General features: G+C 41.9%; 1 protein-coding gene across 50 annotated transcripts in view; it reads left to right on the top strand.

Moving 5' to 3' along the window:
- TTN (titin) overlaps window positions 1–26,464 on the top strand; it is a 285,454-nt gene that overhangs the window by 5,268 nt on the left and 253,722 nt on the right. For 22 of the 50 annotated variants that reach the window (XM_083625030.1, XM_083625005.1, XM_083625029.1 and 19 more), the window contains exons 3-23: window positions 2,338–2,541; window positions 4,007–4,294; window positions 5,889–5,980; window positions 6,073–6,320; window positions 8,737–9,076; window positions 9,509–9,652; window positions 10,185–10,304; window positions 12,616–12,756; window positions 13,697–13,834; window positions 14,281–14,418; window positions 15,501–15,782; window positions 15,905–16,030; window positions 17,284–17,562; window positions 17,885–17,953; window positions 18,607–18,865; window positions 19,315–19,375; window positions 19,483–19,692; window positions 22,032–22,174; window positions 23,811–24,013; window positions 24,154–24,384; window positions 25,698–25,942. In XM_083625030.1, the coding sequence (XP_083481156.1) occupies window positions 2,338–2,541; window positions 4,007–4,294; window positions 5,889–5,980; window positions 6,073–6,320; window positions 8,737–9,076; window positions 9,509–9,652; window positions 10,185–10,304; window positions 12,616–12,756; window positions 13,697–13,834; window positions 14,281–14,418; window positions 15,501–15,782; window positions 15,905–16,030; window positions 17,284–17,562; window positions 17,885–17,953; window positions 18,607–18,865; window positions 19,315–19,375; window positions 19,483–19,692; window positions 22,032–22,174; window positions 23,811–24,013; window positions 24,154–24,384; window positions 25,698–25,942 (3,961 nt within the window). The remainder of the gene's footprint in view (window positions 1–2,337; window positions 2,542–4,006; window positions 4,295–5,888; window positions 5,981–6,072; window positions 6,321–8,736; window positions 9,077–9,508; window positions 9,653–10,184; window positions 10,305–12,615; window positions 12,757–13,696; window positions 13,835–14,280; window positions 14,419–15,500; window positions 15,783–15,904; window positions 16,031–17,283; window positions 17,563–17,884; window positions 17,954–18,606; window positions 18,866–19,314; window positions 19,376–19,482; window positions 19,693–22,031; window positions 22,175–23,810; window positions 24,014–24,153; window positions 24,385–25,697; window positions 25,943–26,464) is intronic. The other 28 variants (XM_083625037.1, XM_083625013.1, XM_083625008.1 and 25 more) reach the window with 15 other exon arrangements.

Here is a 26,464-nt window from a genome sequence, read left to right as displayed (position 1 = left end):
TATATACAAAAAGAAGTGGGTGGAATTCAGCTAAACTGTTGCATACATGGAACCATGTTCCCTATTCTTTCCCGGCAATCCCTAAATCAGAAATGAAAGGTTAGGAGGAAGTCCCATTGTGCAAGTGGATCTTGTTCCTCAAAGCACATTGCCCACTTAGTACCATATTCCACCAATTCTGCTCATTAAACGTAAAGGCATTTCATATACAACAAACAGGCCTATTGCAAGACATACCATATGTCCTAGTTAAATTGTTGGTTTTCAGTTGCATTCTCGCCTATGCACCAGTGTATATGCATGCACAGATATTTATGATTTCTGTTGTCCTTTCTGTTAGAATGATACATTTTGTGTGTGCGTGTGACGGTCTGGGTCCTCTTAAACCTGACATACGGTAGTTTAGGACCTCAGCATGCCTTAATCTGGCCTTGGATGCAGTGAGGTATATTATAACGGGGGGCGGAGGGCTTCTCAACTGAGCTCCTATTTTGCTGTCCGAGTCAAAGTAGGGTTTGCCTGGCTAAAATAGACCTTGAAGGGTGATAATTCCTGTGAGAGGTCTGTGGGATTGGTGTGAGTATGAAAGCTACTGGTGTTTGCATGGCTAGAATGTAGCCTATCATATGTACCTAAGAGTAAAACCCATTGTGTCCCCCATTTTTCCCTCTGGCCATGCCCACCATTTGCATGTGGCACCCAGAAGGTTGCACGTAAGAGAATGTGACTCTCAGTCTGAAAAATGTTTCCCACTCCCCATCTTATGGGTTAAGATTCCTTTTATCCCTCAAATTTATTCCATCTGCCACATTCACTGGACTGCTTGGTATATCAGTGAGACCAGAGCATGGTGGCACAGGCTGGGTGTATTTTCCTAGGCTCTCTGTATCACAGGGAGAGCTAGTTTTCTGAAACTGTTTCTCTTCTGCTTGTATCTCCAATCCAATCCTTTGCACAAAGTAATCTTATTGTTAACACTAACTCACATTGCAAGGTGCTGTAAATCCCTCCTTCCCCAAAGCCGCTCATCAGTTTGGACAGGGCTGACAGTGATTCAGGATTTGGGTTTCTAATGCACTAAAATCTGTGAGCAATTTTTATCTCTTGAAATCTGAGCCCCTAAATCACCAAAGAAGGATAACTTCGCACTTGCAATTCTTTCCCTCTTCTCTATAATCAGGCATTTAAAATTTAGTCTTTCTCTACCTATGATAATGCAAAACCGGACTACATATCTATATTTACAGGTCAAATATTAACGTTAGGTTGTAAACTGTATATTAATGTCAGCAAATCGGGGCTTTCCCCCCAAATTATTGCAAAATATTATCTTTCAGACTACAACATAAAGCTGTTACTTTATTTATATTATACATCACATTTCTAAGTGATCATAGCACTTTTACATGCATCCGCTCAGTAAGTCTTGCAAAAATTATGTGATGTAGGGCCAGCACAAAACATTTTACCGCCTGAGGCAAAGGACAAAATGGTGTTCCATCTCCGCACCATTCCATATATAGAAGCCAATTGCGCTGGCCAGTTGAATCTTACTTCAGTACTGTTAGCAGGATAGGGACTCTAACCCTCCGCTGCTCCTGAGGACAGCAGCTTATACAGCAGGACAGGCCATATAGTACATGTATAGTTTATGTCCTCCAACAACGGAGAATGGTTGATGGTGCTCAGAAGGTTTCCTTACTCTGGCTAACAATAGGGCTGGCCTTAGCCAGAACAAGTATCCCTTCATTTCAGGTGGGAAGCTAAAGTTGACTGTTGCTTCCTTAAGATTACCTAGTATGTTCACAGAGAGCCTGAGACTTGAATCAGGGACTTCAAGTGTTCTAATCTTACCTCCTATGCTGCTGGATATGGAATTCCCTTATAATACAACCACTTTATAGGGTATAGTGCAGATGTGCAAATAATTTCAACTCCTTCAGTTTTCTTGAGCTATCCCTTTTTTTTAAAAAAATTAAGCATTACAAGTTAAATTCTACTTGTCACCTAGGAAAGCTACCTTCTCATTGTCTGCATCTCAGCTGTTCTTTTGTTGAAAATTTAGATGGAAATATTGAGAGTTTATTATTATTAATTATTAGAAGGTGGAAAAGAAGATTGCCAGATGGCTCCAACTGCATAGACAGCAGAAATGAATATTGACATGTTCTGGCAACCTTGGTTTTCTCAAAATGCAATATCCTTCAAATCACATTCTTCTTGCCTAATCAGGATCTGAGGCCCTATGTCATTTGAAAACTGCATGGGTGACAATCAGTGATATTTGGCAACCTTATTAACAACACTAACGCTTTAACTGTCTTTCTCCTGCTAAAGGTTCCCCAGTTCCTGAGGTGAGCTGGTATCGGGATGGTCAGGTTATTTCTGCTGCAACTCTGCCCGGTGTGCAGATCTCATATAGCGATGGCCGCGCTAAACTTGTGATCTCCGCCGTGACAGCCGCTAACAGTGGAAGATACACCCTACAAGCCACCAATGGATCTGGACAAGCAACTAGCACCGCTGAACTACTTGTAACAGGTATGTTGCAATTAGGGGAATATCAACAGTTGGCACTTTCCTTCTGACACCTGCCAACCCAGTGAAATGACCCACAAATACTACTTTTTAGAAGCATGAAATTAAGAAAGGCGCAAGAGATCAACACCATTAAGCAAGCTGCTTCATCTCCTTCCCCACTTCTAAATCCTACTCTGTATTCAAGGACTACATCATTATAAGATTATTCATATTTAGTTTACCCCTTAATCCTAAATACTTTTGCTTGGAAGTAAGGACCAGTCAACTATAGGATACATGAGGCCTGCACATGATGTCCCCAAGATGCACATGTAAATCAGTAGTAGTAGTAGTAGTAGTAATAATAATAATAATAATAATAATAATAATAATAATTTATTATTTATACCCCCGCCCATCTGGCTGGGTCCCCCCAGCCACTTTGGGCGGCTTCCAACAAAGGTTAAAAATACATTAAAGCATCAGTCATTAAAAACTTCCCTAAATAGGGCTGCCTTCAGATGTCTTCTAAACGTCAGATAGTTATTTATCTCTTTGACATCTGATGGGAGGGCGTTCCACAGGGTGGGCGCCACTACCGAGAAGGCCCCTCTGCCTGGTTCCCTGTAACTTGGCTTCTCGCAGTGAGGGAACCACCAGAAGGCCCTCGGAGCTGGACCTCAGGGTCCGGGCAGAACAATGGGAGTGGAGACGCTCCTTGAGGTATACTGGGCCGAGGCAACAGATTTGTGTTCAGTGGACCCCCATGAACCTTTTCCCTTGAAAAGGATATAATTATCCAAAGAATCAAGCATTTGTGCCCATATAACGTATTACGTTATGTATATTTATGTGTGTTGTTCAGCACATGTACACAGAATTTCCAAAAGGCAAAGTACAGGTGTTTCAGGAGACAAATATGCTTACAGCCTGAGAATGTAAAGTGTCTGGGTGCATGTTTTGATTCTGCCTCATAATTTGTGAATAATATTTAACATACCAGAAGCTATACTGATTTTAGTGGAACTACTTAACCGATACAGAGAAATCCCTTTGTTTTCTGATCATCTCAACTGATGCTTTTCTTGTAAGAGTTTGCCACTGAAATGCTTCAGTCAAAACTGACACAATAATTTCCTCTGATTTAGTCAATTTTGATGCCGCAAAGGTGTATGAAAGATAAAATCTGGGATTCCTTTACTGGAACAATTATTGATAATATTTAATACATAGTTAATATTTTAACACATGGATGGGTAAACTCTGGCCCTCCAAATGCTATTGGACTTCCAACTCCCATCAGTCACAGCTAGTGTGGCCAATGGTCAAGGATGATGGGACTTGTAGCCTGGTAATGTCTGAAAGACCACAGGTTGGCCACTCCTGTTTTAACATAATAATTTTAATACAATCAATTAAAATGACCAGGAATGGTCTTTTTTGTTCCCCTCTTATCTGAGCATTCTTCTTGTTCTTTAAACCACAGCTGAAACAGCGCCACCCAACTTTTCACAACGACTACAGAGCACAACAGCAAGACAAGGAAGTCAAGTTCGACTTGACGTGAGAGTGACTGGAATCCCTACACCTGTGGTGAAGTTCTATCGGGATGGAGCAGAAATTCAAAGCTCCCCTGATTTCCAAATTTTACACGAAGGAGACCTCTACAGTTTAATAATTGCAGAAGCTTACCCCGAAGACTCCGGCACCTATTCAGTAAATGCCACAAATAGCGTGGGACGAGCAACTTCAACAGCCGAACTTCTGGTTCAAGGTAATAATAGATCAGAAGTGTGTCAGCCACACGCACACAAAAAACCCACATACCTATTGTATCATCATGGCAGTGCCTACACGGCTATTACTGTTCCGTCAACAGATCCATCAACATCGTGTCTCTCAAACATTTGTAACTGGGTTGTAAAAAAATTCGCTCGAGACTGAAACTTATCCTAAATAACTCAGCGTGAGAGAAAGTATTTCTTCACCCTCCCACCCCTCAATCACATAAACATACTGTATTTTTCGCTCCATAAGGCGCACCGGACCATAAGGCGCACCTAGTTTTTAGAGGGGGAAATAAAGAAAAAAAATATTATCCCCCCCCCCCAGCCCTAAAGAGCAGTGGACAGCTGGGAGAGGCTGCGGGTGGCTATGGCAATTCCCCTACCTCCCACAAAAGGGCACAGGAGCCGCACACCCTTTAAGGAGCATGCGGCTCCTGCGGGCTTTTCTACGAGGAGGGAGAAGGAACTGACTGGCCACGTCAGTCCCTTCTCCCTCCTGGGGAAAAGCCCGCTTTTCTTGCCTGCCTCCCCCCTGCATTTGCTCCATAAGACACACACATATTTCCCCTTACTTTTTAGGAGGGAAAAAGTGTGTCTTATGGAGCGAAAAATATGGTAACTGTTTGCATTTCTTCCCCTTTTTGTATACAAAAATAATAATTAGGAGTCGCTTATGTAGGTGTGAGGCAAAATGTTTATCTTATAATTTTTTGAAAGTTGTTTTGCTATAAAAACCCAGCAAGGCATGGTTTGATTTCTTATCTTCAGGGCTTGTCCTGTTGTGTATTGTCGCTTCATAATGACTCACTTGGAAATATGCTTACAGGCACTCCAGTGGGTAAATGAAGGTCTATGGCAGTTTCTTCTCTTCTGCCTCCTCTTCCTCCTCCTCTAGGTTGTATGTAGCATATGCACTCATCACTGCTGTTGGATCAGGTTATGGAATTATGCATATATCACATGAGATTCCCCATCAGGCTAGGGATAAATGAATAGGAGCTTGTTTCCATGTGTGCATGGGTCCCAGCTGGACTGGGGGAGCTCTGCATAGTACCCAGCTAATGCATCCCATCAGCAAAAGGATTTATACGTGTACAACAGGACACCCCCCTACACACACTTCCTCTAGGTTCAGGTATATCCTTAGTTATACAGGTTAGATTCAAGAAAGCACATGAAACTTGGTGAAAGTGATCCAAATATTTGGAAGCCACCAAATAATACTTTCACACAGAACATATTTCTATGTTTCAGTCATTTTGTTTTTCTAGGCTTTATATGACATGCTGCCATGATTCTGAAACATCAATGTCTTCATTATTATGCATCACGCAGTTGGCCTAATTACATAGTTGTACAAAAAGACTAATCTTATATCAACAGTTCCTCCATTAATTGTCTAGATGCCCAAGAAAAACAGATGGCAGGGTTTTGGGGGATTTTTGGTTTGTTTTTTTACCGGTGGTGTTTATATGTGAAAATAAAAAATTGGAACAACAGATTTTATTCTCCCACGCACACACACAAAACCAATTATTGCTTATATTGCAGTTTAAGAGTCTGGTTTCCCTTTCTTATTAGGTGAGGAAGAGGCTGTTCCCGCTAAAAAGACAAAGACAATTGTTTCGACTGCTCAGATTACACAAGCTACAAGACAAACTAGAGTTGAAAAGGTTTGTATTTTGGCAGGCGGGTTTACTGGAAGTTTTCAGCTTGTCTGTGTTTATTGCTGCAGATTCTCCTGACTGTTTATTTGCATTTGCAGAAGATAGAAGCCCACTTTGACGCCAGAACACTTGCAACTGCTGAGATGGTTATAGAGGCGAGTGCCACTGGGCAACAGCTGCCACATAAGGCTCCTCCGCGGATGCCACCGCGGCCTACCTCTAAATCACCGACTCCGCCAATAATTGCTGCCAAAGTACAGATGGCAAGACAGCAGTCGCCATCTCCGGTTAGACAGTCGCCATCTCCTGTAAGACATGTCAGAGCTCCAACACCATCTCCAGTCAGGTAAACCACTCTAACGCCTATGCAAAGTTCTCTTTCTCCCCAACCTCCCTCTGGCAACTTTAATACAAATTGGAATGAGATACACAGAAAATGCTATGGCCTGGAAGCCGATGGTTTGGATGGGTGCATTTGGTTCCATGCCCTTTTGGTTGGGTGGGAATCCTTAGCAAGGCACACACGCGACTTATGTCTTTCTGTTTCTGTCGTCCATCCCTATCCCTGCCCTAAAAAGAAGGTGTAACTACCTTGCACTTTTAAAAGGAAGAAAGTGTCCATCTGGTTTTAGCAAGAGGGATAAAATATACCAGACAATGAGGTACATCCTCACTTGGAACTTAGGGTCTCTTCTTTGCACATGGGTAAGATTTCACCTCAGTATGCCCATTAAGCCACTTCGATCTCCAACACTGAAACCTGCAATGGCTCCCAGTATGTTTCTGAGCACAATTCAAAGTGTTGGTGCTGACCTTTAAAGCCCTAAACGGCCTCGGCCCAGTATACCTGAAGGAGCGTCTCCACCCGCATCGTTCTGCCCGGACTCTGAGGTCCAGCTCCAAGGGCCTTCTGGCAGTTCCTTCACTGTGAGATGTGAGGTTACAGGGAACCAGGCAGAGGGCCTTCTCGGTGGTGGCGCCTACCCTGTGGAACTCCCTCCCATTAGATGTCAAGGAAATAAACAACTATCTGACTTTTAGAAGATATCTGTTGAGGGAAGTTTTTAATGTTTGATGTTTCGTCGTGTTTTTTATATACTGTTGGGAGCCATCCATAGTGTTAATAATAATAATAATAATAATAATAATAATAATAATAATAATAATAATAATTTATTTACAAATGCCACATAATTGTCAGTCCACAGTTGCAAGAATTCATCTCTCAGTGAAGCAGCTCCTACTCTCTGTATCTCCCTTGCTCACTGGCATTAGGCAATTACCTTCACTGTATTCTTTCCAGCACCTCTAAAACGTTTCTCTCTAGGCAAGCCTATCGAGACACATAAAACTGACATGTATCTCAAGCTGCAATTTTAGTCTATGGTGCAATTATATTCATATTTTGATTTAAAACAAACAAAAACCTTGTTTTAAACTTTAGTATTATTGGCAGTTTTCATGTACGTTCTATAGCCTTTGTAAAGCGCTTGGAGATTTTTTAGACAATCAAGCAGCCTGCAAATTTTGTTAAAGAAAAGTTAAATAAATATATTATGTGCTTGTGTGATAGCAATGATTTGAGGGGGGAAACAATTGCTTACTTCATAGATAACCTACCTCCGAGAAGATATATAAATACAACATTGATGCAACAGTGTCCCCTGCAGGACACAGTTCTGCTTTTTATTTTCCTCTGAATAAGTCGATTTTACAAATAAGTATTGAGCCCACACTGCTGTTATTCAGAGTCTGATCGGATGTTAATAAAATCTGTAGATAGATAGAATACTAGTTCTAGATTTAATTACTAAATTAAATCCGTTGATTTCATTTAGTCTACTTCAGGTTTGACTTAGGGTGGATCTATACACAGGAAAAACCCCTGCTATAAACAAGTCATAAATTAAATCGTTGTAACAAAAGGGGGGGGGGATGCCATGTAAAATTGCATAGAAAGGTTTTGTGCTGTACATCACGATTTGGTGTTGCATGTTTAAAATGCATTCAAAACACTGTTTTTTTGTTTTACTAATGTAGCTGAATCCTCAGTGGGACACCACTTAAGAGATCTAAACTGAACTAATTTCTGATTCTTGCACAACTCCGGTCTACTTACCCCACTTTCTTTTTTGCTGGTGCTAAATAATCAATATGCTTTCCCCCTGAATTTTCATGGCACCTGTTTAATTTACGTTTCCAAGTACTGAACATATTCCGCTGATTTCTGTTAGCACTCAACACTATCAGTTCATATACAGCACAGCGAGTATGGAAACCTGTGCAGTCAGGTCAGGATGTTTTAACTCAACTTTGCGAATAAGCCCACAAATGTTCCTATCCCGCAAAAGTGCTTACTAGCTTGCTCAAAGCTAGCAGAGCTCTTCCTTTCCTCCAGCAGCCTTCTGCATTTCTATGTTTGGTATAAGGGAATGATGCCTCGCTTCTTCGGCAGCCTCCTTGGCTTCTGTACTAGGTACTGAGGAAAGACACAGTGATCCATACCTATTTTAATATCTTACTGGAAGCCACACAGAGTGGCTGGGCAACCCAGTCAGATGGGCAGCATGTAAATTAAATAATAATAATAATAATAATAATAATAATAATAATAATAATAATAATTATTCCAGTTTATTGACTCCCTTGCATGCCGTTCCTTCTCGCCCACGACCACCAAGCAAGCGCTTAAAAATACTAGGCTGCCCTAGTGCTGCTTTTGTTTTCCGTGGCATCAGCAATGTGCTATGTTTATCCCACAGGTCCGTGTCTCCTGCTGGGGTTGGGAGGCTCTCAGTCTCCACCTCGCCCATCAGGCCTGTGAAATCTCCAATCTTGGTGCGTAAAGCGCAGGCAGCGGCAGCGGAGGGTTCTGAGGTCCTTCCTCCTTGGAAGCAGGAAGGCTACGTGGCCACGTCTGAAACGAGAATGAGAGACACCAGAATAACGACAAGTACGACCCAGATGAAGACTGAAGAGAGATGGGAGGGGAGATACGGTGTCCAGGAACAGATCACTGTCAGTGGCACAGCTGCAGCGGCGGCTGCTATCGGAGTTGGTGCTGCTGCCAGTACGGCTGCGGCTGCAGCAGCGGCAGCAGAGGTAAGGCCTTTCTTCAGAAACATTTTGAAAGACCACAGCTCATTGGCTCTGTCTTGTGAGGTGTTCACAGTGATTTTAGCCTGTTCACGTAGAATTACGAGAAAGTTGTGCACCAGTCCCTGCTTATATGGCTATTTAGGCAGTGGAATCATAATGTCTAAATAGAATTAAGTCCGGGATGGCTTACCTATGGCCCTCTCGATGTTGTTCGGCCCGCAACTCCCACAAGGCCCAGCCAACATGGCGGATGGTGAGAGTTGGAGTCCAACAGCTTCTGGAGGGACCAAGGATTCCCATCCCTGGACTGAGTGATAAGTCCATCTGCTTGCCTTGTGCTCAGCACCCATGTTGTTATGTTGTTGTTGCTGTTGTTGTTCTATGCCTATGGGGGGAAAGATATGTCTTTTCATGTGACTCATTTGGGTCCCACAGGGCATTGAGAAAACAGCAGCTGTTGCTACAGTAGTTGCTGCTGTAGACATGGCCAGAGTGAGAGAACCTCATCCAAGCGCTGTAGAACAGACTGCTAAAAGGACAGCAATGGCTGCAGTACACATTCAACCTGTCCAGGAGCAGGTAGAAGCACAATAAAACAGCAATCTCTCTCTCTATATATGTATCTATAACATCCTCTCCTTGCCATTCACACAACCACCGCATGAATCAATGAAACAATTAACAAAATACTACCAAGCATTCCAGATAAGCATGTATTAATGGTGAAGAAAAACATCTGAATATAAACCAATGGGGTCAACTAATATAAATACACCAATCCATTTTATATTAATGGCAGGAACCAGCTAACAGTTTTAAAACCATTTTTACACTGTACAAATGTCCCAGGACTGATTTTGATAACCCCAGTAAACAGTGATTCAACGAGACAGTTTGGGTTAATCTAACATTACTTTTATCATACTGACAAAGGTGTTCCTAATATTTAACTTATCTTCCCGCCCCCTGGCCTGAGCTTGAAATAACTTTTCCCCAAGCATATACTCCTCCAGTTGTCATGATGTTTGTGATTTATTTATTTTTCAAAGTGTCTGTTTGCTGAAAATAAATGTTAAGGCTTGGTTTTCTTTGTTTCTACCACAACGATCAGATTAAAAAGGAAGCTACCATAGTTGTTACTACTGGTAAAGCCAGAGAACAAGAGGTAATGTCAAGAACTAGAGAAGGAGTTGCTACTAAACAAGAACAAATACACATCACTCATGAAAAGGTGAATAGTACCTATTTTACCCATGGAAAGCTCACTTCTTGTCACTTTTGTTTCATTTGCAAGCTGTATACCTCGTGATCAGTGATAAGCTATGCATCCATTTTCCTTTTGTCTTGTTTGCTAGGATTTGGAAGAGCCTCATAATCATAGCTGTCAACTTTCTCCTTTTTTTAAGGGGAATCCTATTCGGAATAAGGGAATTTCCCTTAAAAAAGGGAAACCTTGACAGCTATGCTCATAATAGAATGTGTGTGCTTATTGTGACATCACTCTTCCAAGCCCTAATCCATTGATTTGTCACTGCTAACATTCATACAAGTCGTTCTTGGTTGTGGCTGATCTATATATATATATATGTATGTGTCTAGACTAGAGAGGGCTGGTTGTGCCCAGGAGCTTTATTGGTTTGAGAGCAAACCAACAACGAGCGTCTAACACAGAAAATGCTCTAAAGCTTGGTCTTATGTTAAAGATGTTGGGCAGAATTCAAAGAATCATGACATTAGCTATGTGAGCCCAGAACAGCTGTAATTCCCCCCCCCCCCTGCTATTTTCTTGATCGGTAACTGCTCTCCTTGCTGCACATGGGGAACTGATTTTAAAAATAAGGGAAGTTTTCAAAGAAAAAAAAAAGATGTCAGAAATTTCACTGGGCTATCATAATCCCCTCACTGTGAAACTAAGCAGTGATATCCAGTTGTGGCATGCAACAGCCATGCCACTAGTGAACTCCTTGTTTTTAGCACCACACAACAGCCAAATCCAGTGGGTGCCTTGCACTTACATAGGATGTTGCACAACTGCTATTGTTTTGTTTCATGGCAGTTAACCATTGTGTACTGCCTCTGGCACAACCACTTACAAAACAACATCAACTCTCAAACTTCAGGCACTAATGCTACACTGGATCCCACCTGAGCCGTCCTTGTTGTGCAGGCCAATATTTCCTGATTCTTCATCATATGACTGAAAGTTTTAAGCTTAAAAATATGTATCTCTGCTGTCTTTTCTGAGAGATAGTTCTGGGATGCCCACTCACCCCATCCTGTGAGTCATGTTTCACGATGCTACACTATTCCTCCATTCATTGTGAAGAGTTCTGTAACATCGTAGAGCTTGCTGTGACATGATTTATATGTGAGCGTCTGATAATTTCATGCCGGATTTCACATTTACTTACAGTACTTTCAATCAGGACCATGGAGAGAGGTTAAGGTGGGAGGGAAACAGGAGCGTAGACTCCTCTTTAAAGATGAGTACCTCCTGAAGTTCTTGCTCATGTGAATATTATGCACTCTGTCAAATTCCATCGTGCCTCAGTTCACAGTTCACAATACAACTTCCTGTATTGAAACAGAGAAGAAGATGCTCTTGTTGCTTTTCAGAACACAATAGAATTCTCCTTGTGAGGATTGTTCCATTATAAAATAATATGCCATCAGTACAACAGTAATACATGCCCTCAGGAAAAAAATATGTCTATAGATGTTTCCCTTTCTTCACATAAAACCCTTTGTTTATGGGAATGCAGCTTAAATGTTAAAATGCTCTTGTTTCTCTAGAGGTAAAGATGTAGTGTCACTCCAGTGAAAAGCAAACACAGGACCCCAAATGGGGACTGCTGAGAAACAAAGAGGGAAGATACAGCATGTTTAGTGGGAAATCTGAAGTAACACCTTCCTCAATCATTTTTTTTAGGGGCAACAGGCCCCCTCCCTCCAAAAAAACCAGCAACACCTGAATGAGGATTTAGTATACTCAGTATCTGTGGGGTGTTGGATGCTAGTTGAGGAGAAGAGAAATAGAATGGAGGTTTTTTGGGAGAGCTCATAATTGGCTGCTGGGACACACAACAGGAACACTCTTTTTGGGATGTGAGGATACACTGCAGCTGTTTGTAGATGGTCTCTTTGTTATTCAGACTCCTAATCTCGCTAACTTCCCCTCAGTTTTATCACATGGTAATAGTTTACACCATGAGTTTCCCCCCAAATAAATTATTCTACGGAGAATCATTATATCAGTGTGCAATGTGTTTAGGATGGCATCTATAGGATTTAATACTTCCCACAATTATTCAAGCATAGAATGTGTAGCTGTTCCAGCTCTAGCTTGCTGGCCACAAGGTAGTATAGAGTTAAGCATACTGATTTCCATAAACTTAAGTGCACTTAGTTTTGTCTAGGATTATGGCCACTGGGGCTTATCTCCTTGTTCCTGGATAAAGTGGTGTGATTTATTTCTGAGATTTGGTATAACTTAAACTCTTTCTTTCTTTCTTTCTTTCTTTCTTTCTTTCCATAAACAACAGATAAAAAAGGAACCAGTGAAAGTTCCTGTGCCCAAGGTAATAATTGCTGCCGATACCGTTAAGGCCCAAGAACAGATTTCGCGAACCAGAGAAGAAATTTCAACCGCAAGAGAACAAATTCACATCACTCATCATGAAAAGGTGAATACAGCTTTTTAAAATGTGCCGTTAACCCATCTACCTCTTGGTTGCAAACCTTATTCTTTGCCAGTTGCTTTTAAGTTCCCTTTCTTTATGAGTGGTATTATGTTGCAACAACAGAAGCTGTGATGATTTCAAGAGGAATCCTGCATATTTAGAGGTTGTAAGATTATAAACTGTTTGTTTTTTTCTTACCAGGATGCACATAAATTCTGCTAGATAATTATTGACAACTTACAAGTTGATTTTTGTTGCAGACACCAAGCAGGAGAAAAAACCCAACCCAAATATTTGTCAGCAATCACAGTTTTCCAAGGGAAACTCATGAAATATTATGCCCAGTTCAAAATATCTCATTGGTTTCCATGTTGTAATTGGGCCTTATTTTGCTAATGTGAAGGTCAATGTCTCAAAATAACGGCCTAACAAACCAACCATGAATTATGAAAATCTCAAAAATCACATTTGGCAACTTAGTTTGGCTTGCAAGTCCAACAACTATTTGACTGTTTACACAAATGGTTCCACATGGATATCAAGCATGATGCAGTTACAGAAAGCCTGCTTGTGTTGATAAATGTACCTTTTGGATCTTTGAAAGCAAACTCCTTATACTCTCACTGATTGCTGGAATGGGGCGGGGCAAAGGCCATTTTAAGTAACCAGCAAAAGGAGTTTCGTTACTTAAATAATACATTGGTTGCCTCTTTCCCAATTTAGACAGAACTCTACTGAATCCAATAGATTCACAAAGGATTAAGACGGGACTGCGTGCAGCCCTTACATAGCACTAATTCTAGGGTCTGCATAGAAATTCTTTATTTTCTTTTCTTTTCGCTCCATATGCTTTGCCTTGCTTTCCCCTGATGTCCAGTTAATATTTTTGCAACACCATATCATATATAATCAACACCTCTCTTTTTACGGAAAAAAAAATTAGATGAGGAAAGAAGTTGTGAAGCCCGTGAAACCTTCTGTACCTAAGGTTGTAATTACAACTGATAAACCCACTGCAGTAGTTAAAACCACAGAGGGGATGGCTGCCAAACAAGAACATGTCCACCTTATCCAAGAAAAGGTGAATAGACCTGCTGGGTGATGTCATTCTCACATCCCATCCTCATATTGACATTATCATATGCCTTCAATAAATGTACTAACTTTTTTTAATACCCTGCTGGTGCTGGGTCCCTTAAGAAAAATGGAAAGTGGGGCGCTGTTTTTTGTTCATTACAGTATGCCCTAATATTTTCACAGCTTCCCTGTGATAACATTTCAGGCTTTAAAAAATTCATATACTAAATTGTGCTTTAATTTTCTTATGTTTAACTAGCCATCCGGTTAAATAACCAAGCGCCGGAATTTATTCAGCACAGGACCTGGGCCATTCTGCAAGGCACGAAGCGTTTAATCCTGTTAACCTTTCCCTGCCCGCGCATTCCAGTGTCATCTCTCATTCTGGCACCTTTTATTTTTGAAGCGTTAACGTGACTTAAACTTCTTTTCTTGCCATATAACGATCAGATAAGAAAGGAAGCTGAAAAGACTGTCGTAGCTCCGAAAATCATTGCTGTTGACAAACGCAGGGAGCAAGAGACAATATCGAGAGCTAGAGAAGAAGCTGCTGTCAAAAGAGAACAGATCCATCTAGTTCATGAACAGGTGAATAAAGCTCTCAAAAATGTGAAACGCACCAATCAAAGTTCTTTTTAGACTCTGCAACATCCGCACTTATGACATTGTTCCAGAGCATGGCAAATATGCCCCCCCCCCCGAAACAGATAGCTTTTCCAAAGTACAGTTATTTCACATGTATATTTTTTGTTACTTGCGTTTATATCTAGATGAAACAGAATGCTGAGAAAATAGTCACAACTTACTTTCCAAATCCTTTTGTCATTTGAGGTTTGAGGTTCCAAAATAACTTGCTTAAGTGAATGATCTAGATCTACCAACCCACAAGATAATAATACAGTGCATTTTTAAACAAATAAGTAACAGTTTAATGAAGTGGGATTTGTGATGCACTTTATTTTAAAGTATGGAGAGGCTCAGGCAAGCAAACAATAATTTAGCCAAGAGACCATGCAAAAGACCAAACTACCCCAGAACCTAAAGCTCTGATCCAATTCACCTGTAGAAGAATTTTACCATTCATGATGAGCAGGTGTATAATAAAATGGTCCCATGTAACCATCCAATATCTTTTTGAAATATGTGTTGCAAACTTATCTGAAATGCTAGTGTGTTTGTACATACATGTTTTTGTCCGTAAATCTTCATTTGCATTGAACTTTATACATATGGGTTTCAGAAAATGCTATTCTTTCTGTATGCATATGTACATATACACAAGTATTCAATCAGAGCAGACCTCCAGAAGGAGGTAAATGCTCACATTGGTCTTCAAATACAGTATTTGAACATTTCATGTGAGACATACTGTATTTGTGCATTTATCTGTCTGCATAGTGTACAGTGCAATCTTCTATCCTCCATATCCAGATACATGTATTTCAAATGGACTTTTCAATTTGTATTCGAGGAAAAGGAGCTCCAGAATACATGGGGGGCCATAATGTATACATATGATAGTAGCAGGGAATGTGTGAAAACATAAACATGGAATACAGAAGCACCTGGATTATGGATAGCCAGTTAAGCTTGCATGTATGTCTTCTATGCTAGCCATTCTGTGTCAGTAACCTAGATATGTGCCGGTGTTCTGTAAATGTTACCTTTAGATTGGTGTTGGCAAAAGAGCTGAAGCTGTAGCCACAGTTGTTCACGCAGTTGACCAAGCACGCACTAGAGAACCAAGAGAGGCAGATTATGCAGAAGAAGCTTATTCTGAACAGGCAGCTTTGGAACTTGGATACAAAGAACAAACTTTAGCAAGACGCGTTGTTGAGTTGCCTCCAGAACATCATGTGGTCACCAGAGTAATGAAAACCGAGGAGGTTCATGTTCCTCCTGAGAGGCACATAACAGCTGCTGAAAAAATGGGGATGTCTGTCTCAACACAGGTTAGGCTCCCGTTTATAACCACGCAGCCATTCCGATGGCTGCTGGAATATATTTGTTTCTGTTTCGTCTGCTCGGTATGCGCCATGCTATGCTCAACAAAACGTTTTGTCGGTTAATGTAGATTAAAAGGACTGCAGAAACGTCTGTCGAAAAATCAATCCATGTGGAACACACACGTCCCCGCACAGCAAGCCCTCATTTTACAGTTTCAAAAATTTCTGTTCCTAAACCAGATCACACTTATGAGGTAAGAGGAGGAGGAGGAGTAAGGGTGTGTCCAGGCAACCAGCCATATCACCTGAAACAAGCACTATGTGTGCTTCTGTATGCAGGTCCGAGTTCAAAGTGGCCGATACACAAGGGGAATGAGGAGGTTTGTTTGTGGATCTTGCCCATAAATTGTTCCTTGTCTCCTCCCAATCTAATAGGAAAACACCTCTAGGAAAGATGTGTCTTTCTTTAATATTTTATTAGGCTGTTGTCTCTTAAAATACTGCAGATCTATCTGCATAAGCAATCTGTAAAATCACCAGAGAAACTCCATATTCTGAATTATTATTTCATAATCATACTAGCTATTGTCCAGAAAGGGACAATAATGTGGGAGAAGGAAATCAATCCTGAATAAAATGCTATGTGCCTGGCATACACCTTTCTTCTCAAGAAGAGTAGAGAATTCTCTCTAAATGTTCGCCCCATGCACTAATCGAATAATTCCTAAAATGAGACCATTTATTCTTTCTTCCTCAATGGTGCTGCTGCATACTAAATCAGTTTAGGAATTAACGAGCTACACCTATATAATCCATTCTATATCATACTTTATGCTTTTGCAGTACTTTAATCTTCTTCTTTTTCCACTTCTAGTTGACATTTTAATTGTCTCCTTTACAGGCCTCATCATCTAATGATCCCAGCTAATTCATTTTTAGAATTTAGATTTGTGTTATCTCTTCGTCTTTACATTACAAATGCACCCTTTTTTTTAAAAGCCTCAAGTACATGTAAATAAGGCAAAAATGATTGGAATTTACTGTAACATTGTTTCCAAATAAAATACAGATAGGTACTGGATACCTAATGTAACAATCTGGGCATTTTAACTGAAAGGGAATTAGCAGCCTTCCTTTGTATGTTTGAAAATTTACCATGATATCATGGGCAATATCATTTGAATTTCTGTCATACAAGCCTAGAAGTCACATGACTTCTATGAGACTTCTGGCTGCTTAATAGCAAATCTGGAATGATTTTAATTTGAATAATGCCAAAATATTAAAACACGATTTTTCATTATTTCAAAAATTATAACAGCTAATTATCGGTGGACAAAAAAAATTGATTACTTCTTATCTTTCTAAAACTGCCCATTACAAGAAAAGGTGCTGTTGCTTTTCTTTCTTCTCTCTCTCTTTTTACATGTATTTGCTTGGCTAATTCATTGTGCACCTTTGCAGAAAAGTAGCCAAGTGGTAACTCTCTTTCTCTTGGGTTGGTTAGGTTTCAATAGCAGGATCTGCTATAGCTACTCTGCAAAAGGAGTTGTCAGCAACTTCTGTTCCAAAGATCACCAAACCTGTGAGGCCTCCTCTTGCAAAGTCACCCGAACCCAGAATGCTGCCGGAGAAAGTAGCCTCCCCGCAGTTTCCTTTTGTAGAGACAGCTGACACCTATCAGAAGCGCTATGGTGCTGAAATGAAGAGAGAAATAGGTGTGAGCATGACAGGTGGCCTGATGCAACGGGAACGCGTTGAATTAATGCAAGAAGGCGAACCAGAGGTTTGTCACTAAGGTCACCCCCAACCATCTTGGTTTGCATCCGGAGTAACCCGATGTGTTTACAACTCTCCTCCATTACCAGCTTCTTCCCCACCCCCCTTGACAATATCTCTCCCCTACTGACCTTTGTGTACCATGTGTTGGTGGTTTTCTTTTTTGTCTTGCACCATTCATCCCTAAAGAACCTAACATCACTTTGTCACAGCAAGCAGCGGAGAAGGACGGGCGAGGATCCACTGTCTTACTTCCACTCTCATGCATGATGCCCTTGACTTCCTCAGCCTTGCGTGTCCTCTATTAACTTGGCTTTATATATCCCTAGGTGATTGAAGCTCCTAGAGTTCCAGCGGTACCAGTAGAAGTTCCCGCCACACCTCCATCCATAGTAACAGTAAGTGATCGATGCTCAGCGCTTTTCCGACTGTAATCTGCTCTGCTATTTTCCTTCCTTCCCTCCCACATTCAAAATACGACGAAGCTCTGGTGCCATCTAGTGTATGTAGTCAGTTGGATGAAAAGCAAGATCAATCAGTAGATGTTTTGCAGCTAGTCATATAAAATGTCAGTCATATGTTGGGTGGCTTCCAAGATATAGAAAAACATAATTAGACATTTTAAAAAACCTTCCTATACAGGGCTGCCTTCAGATGTCTTCTAAAGTTTGTAGAGTTACTTATCCCTTTGGCTTGGGGGTCACATAACTCCATACCTTCCAACATTTCTCCAATGAAATTAGGGATGTTCCAAGGAAAAGCAGGACATTTCGGGATCAAATATGAAATTTTTGTATGCAAGGGGTTCCCCCCATTCAGTTCAAAGGAGGGAGCAGACTCAAAGCACAGAGGAATGCATATATAGCTTTGTTCCCTTGGCTGAAATGGATTGTTCAGTTTCTATGCGGTGATCTTAGTGGGAGCATCAATTTAAATCCAAGTTTAGTCATTTTAAAGCAAAGGGCTATTTCCCGGCACTTCTTAAAAACACCATTTACTGTGAGCAGGGATATTATATGAATTTGGGTGTGTGTGTGTCTGTGTTATCTAGGTCTTGAAAAATGTGACTGTCATGGAGGGAGAGTCTGTCACTCTGGAATGTCGCATCTCTGCATATCCAGCACCAACCATTTCGTGGTACAGAGAAGACTATCGCATCGAGAGTTCCATAGATTTTCAGATTACCTTTGAGGCAGGAGTCGCTCGCCTTGTGATTCGAGAAGCTTTTGCAGAAGACAGCGGAAGATTTACTTGCACTGCTACCAATGAGGCAGGAAGTGTAAGCACTTCATGCCACCTGACCGTACAAGGCAAGTACAGAAAAATAACAGAGGGGAGGCTTTATTTACAATAGCTGACAGGTGGGCACTGCCCCCTTAATGAGAATGTTTTCTGGGTTTCTTAAGTAGATGGCTGAGTAAACTATGCAGTGTGGTTCTAAGCACAGTTAATTAACAAAGAAGGGTCTAAAACCATGAACTTGTCCTGGTTTGATTTAATTAACTGTGGTTTAGGGAAAACAACAGTTTCCTATACTTAGATGTAACAGGAAATGATGGTTTGTGGGAAACAATGACTGGAAGAAGGGGAAGATATAAACCTGAGGCTTATGCCTACCTGGACTCATAACGCTAAACCATAGTTTAGCATTTCATCTAAATTAGGTCACAAAGTTCCTCATTATCTGACCTCCTCAGAAGTGCCAATTCCCCATCGTGGAAAGTATACTGACATCAGTATTATTATTATTTTATAATAGTCTCAGAAGAGTTTGAGAGCAAGGAAGCTGTTTCTGCGAAAGTGATCACAGAAGAAAAACGGTAATGATTTTTAAAAGTGTTTGGATTGTGCTGACTCCTTTCATACTTACTTCCTGATTGATTGTGATATTTGCATTTTACCTTTTTTTCTGTGATTGATCTTCTAGCTACGTGGAGTCGAAAGATGTAGTGATGGCTGAGGTCACTGCTGCAGAAGAAGTATCTGGAGAAGCTGCTGCTCCATTCTTCATACGGAAACCGATCGTACAGAAGTTAATTGAAGGTGGATGTGTCATTTTTGAGTGCCAAGTTGGGGGCAACCCAAAGCCACATGTTTACTGGAAGAAAGCTGGGCTTCCTCTTACGACAGGCTACAGGTACAATATGAATTTTACAGTTGTATGCACTGTCTATATGATATGGTAACAGTAAAGGTAAAGGGACCCCTGACCATTAAGTCCAGTTGCGGACGACTCTGGGGTTGCGGTGCTTATCTCGCTTTACTGGCCAAGGGAGCCGGCGTTTGTCCGCAAACAGCTTCCGGATCATGTGGCCAGCATGACTAAGCTGCTTCTGGTGAACCAGAGCAGCGTACGGAAATGTTGTTTACCTTTCCGCCGGAGCGGTACCTACTTATCTACTTGCACTTTGACGTGCTTTCAAACTGCTAGGTTGGCAGGAGCAGGGAAAGAACAGCGGGAGCTCATCCTGTCGCGGGGATTCAAACCGCTGACGCTCTGATCGGCAAGCCCTAGGCTCTGTGGTTTAGACCACAGCGCCACCTGCATCCCAGGTACATGATATGGTACATAGACACAAAATAATTTGTTTGCTCTGCAGTACTGCTCAACTGCTGCAAGACTGCTTACATCCAATCTCGGGTGAACAGAAGGCAGCTTGCTCAGTGCATCTTTTCCTTCTCCTCCTCCTCCTCCTCTTTGCAGCCACTTATATGTCCCCATCTCCAAACCCTTCCTCATTGTCAGGAGGAGCTATGAAACACCCCCCAGCTGTGTCTGGTGCAGCTGCAGCAGGAATGGGATATCTTTACAAAATCAGGGAAGGGAAGAGAGTACAGTGGTACCTTGGGTTAAGTACTTAATTCGTTCTGGAGGTCCATTCTTAACGTGAAACTGTTCTTAACCTGAAGCACCACTTTAGCTAATGGGGCCTCCTGCTGCTGCTGCACCGCGGGAGCCCGAATTCTGTTCTTATCCTGAAGCAAAGTTCTTAACCTGAAGCACTATTTCTGGGTTAGCGGAGTGTGTAACCTGAAGCGTATGTAACCCGAGGTACCACTGTACAAGATTCTTCCACCCAATTTTGGGTGATTTGCTTTGTGCAACACAACCCACACTGCTCAATAGACCCTTCAGACACCCTGGAGAGATAGGGGAAGAGAAATATGTGTTCTGCGTGCTCATTTCCATTCATCAGTGTTAGGTACAGCACATAGATTCCTTTCAATGAACAGAAAGAGTTGTTTTGCTTCAAGTCTCCGCCAGGAGATCCTCTAAGCATCCCTTGCGCTCTTGGCAAGGAGATGTTGGCCACCCAGAGTGGCTGAGGAGCAGCCCAGGGAATGAATAGATGGGCAGTTGGGCTCCTAGCCACTCTAAGTCAGGGTGGAGAGGCATGATTTTTGTGACCCCCTGGATCTGTGCCCTTGGATGGGTGAGAACCTGGCCAACCCCCTGCTTACTGAAACCAGGTCAAAATTAGCATGGTAGTGTGATCTTGGCATCTCAAACCTGACTCAAATGTTCAAATACGGTAGATGGACTGTATCATTTCAAGATAGGGATGCCCTGCCCCTCCACATCAGAAACATGGTGAATGTGGATAGTTAGCTGATTGGACAAAAAGCTAGGATGGAATCTTCTTGTTAACATAGTGGCTCTTTGCATCCAGAGAACTTTTGATGTGGGAGACCATGTGGACCCTAATCTTCACTGGAAGGGTCTTGAGAGCATTATCAATGCTGGCCCAATACATTCTTTCTGCCTGAAGCATAGCACCAAATGTCACCTGTCAGGGAACTGCCATCGGAACTAGAGGAGGAGGCGAGGCCCCACAACGATGCTGGAGAGGGGCCAAGCAGGGAGAGAGGCAAGTCCCCTGTGGGGGAAGAAAATCAGCGCTACACCAGGGATAGAGGGGGGGCCAATGGGGGAAGCAGAGAGCAGGCTCCAGGACTCTTCACTGGACACCAGCGGGGAGAGCACAGGTCCTCCGCTACCCACGCCCTCCCTGCGCAGAAGACTTCCGCGCAGGGAGAGTAGGAGGAGACTGGGCGTCAAACAACTTTTATGTTGGAAAAGGTTTAAGAAACACCCACTGACGGATTCTGCCAGCGACTGAACAGCCACGGAGTGGATGGCTGTCCAGCGAGAAATGGTTTAACCAGCCAACCTAGCCCAGAGCGGTGGCTATTTACGCACAAGCAACCCCTAAAGGCATTACATCACCCCATCCTCATACTAGGGCCAGCACTTGGATAAGTCTTGCTGTACCATTAGTTTCTGGCTTCTTCTGTCCCCCTACATTTCTCAGCTACATCTTGCTGCATGCAAGGGCCAACCCTGAGCACTGGACAGCACATTTTTCTTGCAGTGCTGAATCAGCGGCTCCCCATCACAGATGTTATACTTTCATAGCCTATCATGCCTTTGGAATTGTTTGTTCTTACGGTTGTTCTTTCCTTATGTTCCCAAAGATACAAAGTGCTTCATAAAAAAGAGACTGGGGAATGCAGACTTGAAATTTCGATGACTTTTGCCGACGATGCCGGAGAATACACTATTGTTGTTCGCAACAAACACGGGGAAGTTTCTGCATCAGCTTCCTTACTGGAAGAAGGTATGTGAGTAGGGAATTGGTGATGTTTTTTTTGGGGGGGGAATCAAGAAGAGGAGGGCTAGTATCAGGGGTTGCCAACCTTTTGGGGCAGATGGGCATATTTGCAAAGTGGCATTTGCTAGTTTGTTCTATAGAATGCTTCCTAATTTCAGAGAGGGTATGGCACCCTCTGGGCATGAGGAAAGGCCTCTGTGGGTGTCTGCATTGGGCACTGCATTGGCAAACTTCAGGCAAGGAGACACTGTTGTTGTCTAAGAATTGACAAAGTCACAACAGGGGTGGGTCTACTACGAAACTAATGTAGCTTAAGCTCCAGGGCCCCTAATCCTGGAGGGGCCCCAGAAGCTATTTTAGTCTATATTGCTTAAAATGTTGGGTTCCAGTAGACCCAGTATAAATACCGTAACTACAAAATGATTAATTTTTTGTTGTTGTATCTATTTCAACAATTGCAAGATTGGAGAGTCCATAGCACACGTTGGCGTGCAGTGAATGTTTTCGTAGGGGAACCGTTAGGGCCAGAGGCACTAGGTTGCCAGGGCAATTGGGGGGTGTGTGTGTGGGAGCATCATACCTCTCTCCCTGTTGGAGAGCACCGCACCTTCCTCCTTAAGCCAGGCAGAAGCTCCTCAGGCTTTGAAAAGGAGGCACTAGGCTTTAATACTTTAATACTCTAATTTACCGGGAACATTTAGGGGACTATAATAATAATAATAATAATAATAATAATAATAATAATAATAATTTATTATTTATACCCACCCATCTGGCTGGGCTTCCCTAGCCACTCTGGGCAGCTTCCAACAAAATATTAAAATACCGTAATACATCAAACATTAAAAGCTTCCCTAAACAGGGCTGCCTTCAGATGTCTTCTAAAAGTCTGGTAGTTGTTGTTCTCTTTGAGATCTGGTGGGAGGGCGTTCCACAGGGAGGGCGCCACTACCGAGAAGGCCCTGTCTCCCTAGTCCACTGACCTCACACCACTGTAGCACTGATGTTGTCAGTGTATGGTGATCTGTCATGGAACAACCCCATTGAAGAAGACAACAGTTACCCAGACCCCATTGCTGATTGTGAAGGGGCCCCCATGACAGTTCAAGCTTCGGGGCCCCCCAAATGTAGGTCTCATTCTTGTCACAATTGCCCAGCTTATCCAGATTAACATGGCAAGAAGTGACTAGGGTTTCTTACACACTGCACAAGAGCAAAGATCCCTGGATTTTATAAAGTAATAGCTGAATATGGCAATGAGAGTTAACATAGATAACGGAAGAAGGATGGTGTTGGCTAATCTTAGATGTTGACTTAACCAGAGATTGGTTAACATTTTTAGTATCAGAACCCATCATTGGTAATTTGTGCTTGTTACCTTGCATCTGATCCATATTGTTTCCAACATATATTTGGCACAATCACCGAGACCTAACAATTCCCACGTGAGCCCCAGCAAATTACTTAGGGGCCTCTGTTTTATAACATTCATTTTTTAAAAAGGCATTCTAATTATAATGCAACCTTCACACAGCACCAAAATATTCTGTTTTAGGACCCTTTCCCCCCATCAAACCAGCACTCAGATGGCAATATGTACTCATATGTCAATTTACTAAAATGAGTATATTTCTGCCTTTAGCTGACTACGAGGTCTACCTAAAATCTCAAGAAACACTCTATCAAACCCAAGTAACTGCATATGTACAAGAGCCTAAAGTGGCTGAGGTAGCCCCACCGACTTTGTATGCCGACTACGAAAAAGAATATGAAAAAGAACAAGCTCTAATTATGAAGAAAATGGCAAAAGATACTGTGCTTGTCAGAACTTTTGCTGAAGAACAGGTAAGTCTATTGAAGTCGTCGTTTACAATTTCAAGGCGTTTCAGTTCTGTTTTGCTTCTTTCTTTGCTTTGTAGTTTTCCTAAGAACTGGAATAAAGCCTTCATTAAACAGACTGAACACTTCTTTTGTTGTTGTTGTAGGAATTTCACATTTCCTCCTTTGAAGAAAGACTTATCAAAGAAATTGAATACAGAATTATTAAGACCACCTTGGAGGAACTCCTTGAAGAAGACGGAGAAGAAATGGTGGTTGATGTTTCTGAATCCGAAACAGTGGAAGCAGAATTTGAAATGAGGCTGAAGAATTACCGAATCCTTGAGGGAAGTGGTGTGACCTTCCATTGCAAGATGACTGGATATCCTTTGCCCAAGGTATGTATTGTCGTATGTGTGGAGGAAAAACTTAAACACGTAGCAGAGTTCCCAAAAATAGACCAGAGGCAATTGTACTTCATTCACCAGAGCTTTTACTTGCTACTGAAGGCAAATAAGCATAATGGTCACAAATCCAGTGCATTCAGGGTTGGCACAGTCCATAAAAATCCAGTTGCAGCACTTACAAAGCTTATAAACTTATAACAAGACTAATCTTTGGCATGTCCAAAGTCCGTTTTGGGGGCCTAATTCAGCCCGCTGGCTGGTTTAATCTGGCCCCTGTGGCAGTTTATTCCCTGGGGTAGATCCTTTAAAAGCTCAAAAACTTTGGGGTAAAAAAGCTCTACAAATTACAAATTCAATCCTAAAAAAAGGTCAACAACTTTGGTTGGCCCTCTGGTCAGCCCTCACGGCCCTTCACTTCATCAAATCTGGCCCTCTTTGAAAAAAGGTTGGACACCACTGCCTTGAGCATGCTATGTTCAGAATACCACACCAGAAGGAAGAGAGATAAAAAGACAAAGTAAAACCCAGCCTCGTTCTGGCCTATATTTATAGTCAGCATGACCTTAATTGGAAGAGGTAAGAGAACCAGTTCAAGCTAGCTGTACTCGGCGTCTCTGAAGATATAACCCAAACAATCATGAGGTTTCTTTCACACAGAAAAGCTTCCAGAAACTTCCAGAACCTCCTGTTGTTGGATATATCTGTTTTTATGTCCCTGTGTTTTTATGTTTGTACATATTTTATGGGCTAATAGCCGTAAATAAATAAATTGAAATTCCAGAACCCTCTTGAATTAGTCAGAATAGGAAAGATCTCTATACATCAGATCAATACTTTCTGCACTAATAAATGCAAACTGACGTGTGTGTGTACTTTACAACAGAACAAACTATGCTATTTGTACGCCTCCCACCACCACCAGTTAAATTATGTTTGTATAGGGGACATTTCTTCATTCATCTGACTGCAACAGGAAAAACCAATTTGTAAAAGTAACACCTTTCATAGTTTACAAAAGTAACACATCTGAAGTTTTGCACACACCTAGATGAAAACAGATATAATCTGAGGAAGCTTTATTTTAGTGTTTTTGTTCCTTAAGATTGATGTGCCTTTTCATGTATTGTAAAGAAAGGAAAAGGAAAGAGAGAACACATATCCACACATTTTCATGTTACCAAACCAACTATAAGAGTGTGAAAATCAACTGAGTATGTCATGGGAAATTTTAGGACATTTATAGGGAACCTCATTCTTGCCACCTACATAGTTTTGCAAGTTTGATTTTTTTTTTTTAAATGCAGATTGCATGGTACAAGGATGGCAAGCGTATCAAGCATGGAGACCACTACCACATGGAGGTTCTACAAGATGGCAGAGCCAGTCTGCGTTTACCTGTTGTCTTACCGGAAGATGAAGGCATTTATACTGTCTTTGCCAGTAACTTAAAAGGAAATGCCATATGCTCTGCAAAATTATACGTTGAGCCTGTTGGACCAAGTGGGTCTCCAGGTTATATCCCATCGCCTGAAATGATTAGAAGATATCGGTAAGAATCTATTTTATTTTATTTATTTATTTAGTAAATTTATATGCACCCTTCCTCATAAGATCTCAGGGTGGTTCGCAGAATAGAATACAAGATAAAAACACAAGTAAATGATTAGAACGAAACAGCAAAACAATAACCACCTCCTTCCCACAGACACATTTAAAAGGTTGTAGAATATTTATCAGCCAAAGGCCTGGTTGAAGAGGAATCAGTGGCGTAGCGTGGGGGGTGCAGGGGGGGCCGGCCGCACCGGCCGCAATATCTGGGGGTTAGGGTTAGGGGGCGCAAATCCACGGGTTAGGGGGCGCAAATCCACGGGTTAGGGGTGCAAATTACTTGCCTTGCCCCGGGTTCTGACAACCCACGCTACGCCACTGAGAGGAATGTTTTCACCTGAGCCTAAAAATATACAATGAAGGCGCCAGACAAACTTCCCTGGGGAGAGCATTCCACAAACAGTGAGCCACTGCAGAGAAGGTCTGTTCTTGTGTGGCCACCCTCTGGAACTCGTGAAGGAGG

This window comes from Podarcis filfolensis (genome assembly GCF_964270895.1).
Source record: "Podarcis filfolensis genome assembly, chromosome: 1".
Lineage (NCBI taxonomy): Eukaryota > Metazoa > Chordata > Lepidosauria > Squamata > Lacertidae > Podarcis > Podarcis filfolensis.
The sequence above is the reverse complement of the archived record's forward strand: the minus strand, read 5'-3'. Positions and strand labels throughout refer to the sequence as shown.